At 33.1% G+C, this 6,424-nt stretch overlaps 1 protein-coding gene across 1 annotated transcript; it reads left to right on the top strand.

Moving 5' to 3' along the window:
- Positions 1 to 264: 264 nt before the first annotated feature.
- On the top strand, positions 265 to 2,724 carry LOC132753471 (short-chain collagen C4-like). Its single transcript, XM_060743955.1, has 2 exons — positions 265 to 427; positions 1,677 to 2,724. Exons 1-2 carry the CDS (start codon positions 334 to 336, stop codon positions 2,246 to 2,248), a joined length of 666 nt encoding a protein of 221 aa, XP_060599938.1. The 5' UTR covers positions 265 to 333; the 3' UTR covers positions 2,249 to 2,724.
- Positions 2,725 to 6,424: the final 3,700 nt, after the last annotated feature.

A 6,424-nucleotide genomic window follows, 5' to 3' on the forward strand; every position in this document is an offset into this window, starting at 1 on the left:
AGGGTTAAACATCTTTGTAAGATAAAGAGTTCAAATATTTTGGTACTTTGCTAGTTCACCATCTCGTGTATTTATATGAAAACATCACATCATATACCGCAACAAGACACAATCATTTACAGGCATATAGATCGCAATTAGAATAATGTAATAAGCAAAATAATTAGTTTCAATACTGTATTTCATAATTCCCCTTTATTTAAAAATGTTTGCCGAAACGAAATCTTTAGTTCCGAGCTGTGACCATAAACGTTGAAACGGACTGACTTCCAATCATTCAAACGCTTATTACAGGTAGATAAACTTAAACATAAGATCGTGAAAACATCAAACATGTTGTTAACATATTTAATTATTCTTACTGCAACGAACATATTGGCTTTTGTTTCATCAAACGAGATATCATCTTTAAGAAACGAACTTAAAGGTTAGTATGTAATTATAATTTCTTTACTTACTTTTCTCAACATGTCACCCTCGACATAATATTGAAATAAATTATATTTACTTAATACAAGATTTACATTTTTGATACACTTATAGCACACCTTAAAGATGCATGCCTCTAGACCAGCCTAACTGGTTCAAGTAAGTCAAACTTTAGAAAAGTGTATATATATTTTAACAGCAGAAATACTTCAGATTAGGTGATAATTTACATGCTTTGTACGAATAATGACTGATTTTGCAGCATTTATCACTATATTTGTATTGCGTGATAAACGCAATATTAAAGACCTATTTTGCGTACCTTGACCTCTTTTTTTGGTTATTCAAGTGAAAAAAAATCATAAATCATAAATCTGGAGGCATGCTGCTTTACGGTAAGACGTCCCCCCCCCCCCCCCCCCGGGTATAATTCAGATTACTGCGTGTTTGATGTTCTTTCTCTTTTTTTATCATAGGCAAAAATAAATGCACAATTTCTGTTATCCGATATAAAACCCCATAAATAGTAACCAATGTACGAGCATCTGAATATGACTTTTCTATCGTTACCCTTTCGTAACTGTTAGTAACCCCCCCCCCCCCCTCCAAAAAAGCTAAACATCGAGCACGTCTCCGACAAACAGCACACTAAGAGTCCATTAACTGGAGTGCAGGTATTAGTTACCCACACTTATAGCATGCCCATTGATTGGCTCGTCATGTCAGGGGTTTACTTACTGTGGCGATAGAGAAAGGGATAGCGATAGAAATATCATATTCAGATGTTCGTTTGTCGGTTACCTTTTTCTGGGGTTTCATATTTTGACAATATGGAACGTGTTTTTATCTTTTATTATGGACCAAAAGGGAAAGTACATTAACTCATTCGGCAATCTGATTTATACAAATCAAATAGTCTCGTGTTCCGACGCTCTTTCTATTACTTGTTTTCCGGTGTATTTTGCAAACGTGGTTTGATCGTCTCGCCATATAATTGATAACAAATTCAAAGATATACTAAATATAAAAATGAACAATAAGTGCATGTATAAATATACTCAGAAGATCGTTCATCAGCTGTGTCTCCTGATTATAAATTAGAATACCAGTAGTTTAATCTAACAAATATTAGAGTTTTCGATATGACTTATGTTTGCCTATAAACAATTATATACTTCACAAAAGTATTATTGAAACAAATTTATATTTGTCTATCCATGTGACCAATTATTTCAATTTATTTGCAGAGTTGAGAGAGCAGATTCTCCGAGACAAAGCAACTGACACGTACACTAGATGGGGAAGAACTACATGTCCTACCGGAGCAACGACTATCTATGTCGGATTCGCGGCTGGAGCGCATTACACCCACAGCGGAGGTGCCGCTAATTATGTTTGCTTGTCAAAAAAGCCGACATTTGACTACCATTCTGTACAACCAAGATACTATACTTATATCTACGGTGCTGAATATGAAACACATGACAGTATTTGGCATCAGTTTGTTAATCATGACGTACCATGTGTTGTTTGTCAAGTTCCTCGTACAAGTGTCATAATGGTTCCTGGACGAAACGACTGCCCCGATAACTTCAAACTAGAGTATGCAGGTTATTTGATGGCTGGTCACAAAAGCCACGCAGCTGCATCAGAATATGTCTGTGTCGACAAAGACCCTACAGAAGACGACTACTCTAATGGTGGGAATGCGGATGGAAAGCTATTTTATTTTGTTCGAGCTGGGTGTGGTGCACTAAAATGTCTTCCTTATAGGAGGGGGAAATCAATTACATGTGCAGTATGTTCGTTTTCCCCTTAAAGCTCGTAATGGAGTGTAAAGTGTATGTTCTGAATAAACTTTATCAATGTTCTTTATTTCCAGCTGTTTCTTTGAAATAGATATTGTAATAACATAACAAATAAAACACAAAAACGTTTTTAAAACGAGAATGATATTATTGCGTTTACAGGCAAAAATATGTTTATCTATAGAAACAAATATATAATCTATGCGTATAAAGAAAGGAAATACGTAATACGTGAAATGTGAATAAACTCACCCATCCAAAATATGAAATGATAAATACCTGTTTTTTGTCGTTATTTAGTCTTTTTCGTAGACAGGTTTTGGTAACAGTGTGTATATTACTTTATAGAGTGAACGTTTTTCTAATGTTTTGGTTTACTATTATAGGTAAAAGAAACAATAATATTTTTTTCATTTTGTATTTTTCTAATCAACATCCTTATAAATGATCTTTGCACATTTCACAAGAGTCCTTACATCTACAAGCTTTCTTTGGTAAATGAATTCGGTAATTTCTATAAAATATAGCTTTTGTTTATTTTAACCTTTCAACTTGTGGAATTGAAACCTTTGCCGCCAGAATAGATCCAACACAGACTTTATACCGTTGGGTTACACAGATTTAATTTAAGTTCGATTGTGTAGAAAGCTACAAGTTTATAGACACACTTTCGAATCCGTTCCTTGCACCAATCAGGACTGAGCAAGGAGTGCAGAGTCAAGCGGAGCGGTGCCTCAACCAATCAAAGAAACAACGACTGACCCCTGATGGTGTTTGAACCCATGCTGCAAGCGATCATTAGATTACTAGTCCGACGCAATAACCCTTCGGCCATGCCGCCACATTTATACCTTTCGTAGCTTTCTATTTTGATATTGAATGGAATATTCCAAAATCAAAGTTTAGGAAATTCTTTTTCCGAAATTTGTGTAATATTTGGTAACATTTGATGTATATCTAATGCAAAATTTCTTTTCATTCGCTCACCCTGTTTTCCCAGATTAATCAATTTTAATTTGCAAAATGACCTAAAAATGAATTGCAAATCGGGTTCAGTCAATATCAACATTTAAATTAATTTTAATTGTATTTCTTTTTTATATTTGCAGATTTATCCACGTTAAGTGTTTCACTTGATTTATTTAAAAATGTCAAATTTTATTTTTTTATGGATTTTGACCCTAATTGAACAACCTTGACTGGGTTACAACAAACAATTACATTCAGAAGTCAGTCGATGTCAAAAAGTACAATATTTCTAAATAAGCACATTGCCCTTATTCCATTAGAATGGTGTGAATTAAATGTTCAAGGCCGGGAAAAAGGACCGTTCCATTACAAAAAGAGTCTGATCTGGCTCTATACTGGCTGGACCCGTTGGAAAGAATACAAGCTTAAAGTTTCAGCACGTAAATGGTGTGGTGTAATTTTATTGACAATATGGTTTCATATATAAAAGAATTATCAAGTGCAAATATTAGATAAATAAGTACATCAGGTGAAGTTTTAAAAATCATAATTCATTTCAATATGTTTAATATATCCCCTCTAAATTAGGCATATTATATAGTGTAAGAAATGTACAGCTCCGAGATGCATTTTTCTGTAATAGTCGTGACAACTCAAAGATATTTTCACTATTTGATTTAATATCAAATTGAGATAAGTTTACAATCCTATTAACAGTCGTTTTGTATGAGTTGTTTCCCTTATACACTGGATTTTTATTATATATGAAAAGCGGTTTTACATGTAATATAGAAAGATATATTTAGTGTAGGGAAGGTATGTGTCTGCATAAGATAATTTATCTTAAGCTTGTATGCGTAGTATGCGTAGGCATGTTTAATCCTAATCTATTGCAATCCAAATCGCACCAATTATGTTTTGTCTGTTTGCTTGCTGTTTATGTTAAGCACTGACTCAATGTATCAAAAGGCCTGGTTGTGATAGTTGGTGATGAACAACTCTTTTGTAATGCTCGACCATCTAGGAGCTTAAGATTGCAGTACTTGTATATACTGGAAATGTTTGGGTGTTGTTTTTTTTGGGGGGTGTTGTTGTTTTTTGTTTTGTTTTGTTTTATGTTGTTTTTATTTTAACAGAGAATATAAGACAATGTCGAGCTTATGCGACAAATATTATTCTTATAAGAGCTATCGATTACATTCGTAAAATTGGTAAATAAATCATCTTTTGAAACAGGGACACATTTAAATTCAATTTATATATTTGAACAAACTTGTGTCGTTCTGGGATCGTTTGGCTCTTTATTTATACAAATTAAAACTTTTGGGGAAAAACACAACCGGTTCCCATGATATTTAGTTCAAGTTATGGAGGTGGAGTTCGTAATTTTTACTCGAGATCACGACCATAAGCCAAACGGAATTTACAAGAGCACAGTTCATCGACAACATCGTCACTAAGTAGGCTGTCAAACAGTTTACCAGTACCAGTTGCCTTCATTTTTGCAAGGAACTAAAACATCTGCAAATACCAGAGCCTTGGTACAGTGCGAATAACCGTACAATAGATTTCATAATCAATCACAAAGAAAGTGACCTTCGCCGTCCGGGTATCGAACCCGGGTCGCCCGATTCACGTTCAAGTTTTGAAAGAAACAATAAATAGTTTATATCGCCACGTTTCTGACTTTTAAATGGTGTGTTATGGAAAACGTCTCTACTTTTGACAACTACGAATGTTATTCTATGCGGTAGATAGCGCAAGTATCTGCTCCTTTTCAATTTATACAAGTCTTGTCACGTTAATATTTATTAATACATGTACAGTGTAACATCAGCTCATCCTGCCGCCACTTCGAATGTATTACGATGCATTAAACGGTCTGTAAGCTAAATATTACATCTGACAAGTGAAAACAATACACGCTCTGATAATAGATACTCAGATTCTTTACAAGTTCTTTTACATAAATAATGACAATCAAATTGCAGGTACTATATGAGATATCTATATGTTTTGAGATATTCAAAGTATTGAATATATTGTACTTGTCTAGAGGATTTATGGAATTATATTGCATGCTGATGAATTGCTGTCAAAGATTTGTACATTATTGATAGAAGTGATTATGTGCTGAATTGATTTCAAAATGGTTAAATGTAAGTTTTTATATCACTCAATGACATGCTGCGCATGCGATTTTTTGACCGTTCTGTTTATTACTAATTAGCAAGTTGTATCAACCTAATCTTAAGTTAGAATACTGAATTATTACGGAAGAGTTAATATAAATTGAATAACTTTGATAATTTTCATTTGACAGTGTATGATCTAATGTTATGTACGAAAACAGTCGTTGTAGAAATAATTAACATTTTCTTTTGTATCATTAAAATAATTAACTATTATACTATGTATTAGCAGTATACTTGCGTTAAGCATAGAGTTATGCAAAAATGAAATTCTAATCCATTGCAATGCATTTCATTCTCTCGAGTAATTGGCACATTAAATGAAATGCAAAGATTTTGCATTTAATGTAATTGTAATATAATGCATTACATTGGTGAAAAAGTGTATAGTGCATGTAACTCTGCATAACAATGACAAATTTCCAAGTCTTTAGTGCATTAAATACAAATACTATGAATTATGGCAGATTCTCGAAGAATACTTTTAAAGCGTGTTTTGATTGAAAGGAATTTATTTTGACTATGACTTTTATCATATTTGCGGATTTAAAAAAGTAATTGTAAACCTACATATGTTCAATGTTCACAATTATCTTTAAGTTAATAAATAATTAATGCTGTATAAACTTAGCTGAATTGTCAAAAGAACTTTTTGTTTGTTTTAAGACCAACTCAACAAATTTTCACGAGGGCAGCTCATGTAATTAACCAAACTTAAGGGATCTTATGTAAAGGGTTTAAGAGACCACTCACACTCGAATGTTAAATTTTGACTTGCCAGTACCGTCCATGAACAGGCTCAATCAAACCGAGCCTGCAACATTTTAAATTTTGCCGTGTTGGGCTTTCTTTAGGGATTCTGTTTTTCTCTATTTTGTTGATGATCTAGCAGTTATGAACTTGATAATTTATATAATGATTTATGTTTGTGCATATGTATATGACGAGAAACTATGTAGTTTAAGTCAATAAAATGTTCTTTTTCTTCTTCTAATAGTTCTAGCAGTATGAATTTTCAATCATATG

Source organism: Ruditapes philippinarum, unplaced genomic scaffold (genome assembly GCF_026571515.1).
Source record: "Ruditapes philippinarum isolate M1 unplaced genomic scaffold, ASM2657151v2 ctg2427_1_1_1_1, whole genome shotgun sequence".
In the NCBI taxonomy this organism is placed as follows: Eukaryota; Metazoa; Mollusca; class Bivalvia; order Venerida; family Veneridae; genus Ruditapes; species Ruditapes philippinarum.

Excerpts from the sequence above, each read along its gene's own strand:
- LOC132753471 (XM_060743955.1), top strand. The coding sequence starts at position 334 with ATGTTGTTAACATATTTAATTATTCTTACTGCAACGAACATATTGGCT. Across the intron at positions 428-1,676 it reads TTTAAGAAACGAACTTAAAG|AGTTGAGAGAGCAGATTCTC; the intron begins GTTAGTATGTAA and ends ATTTATTTGCAG.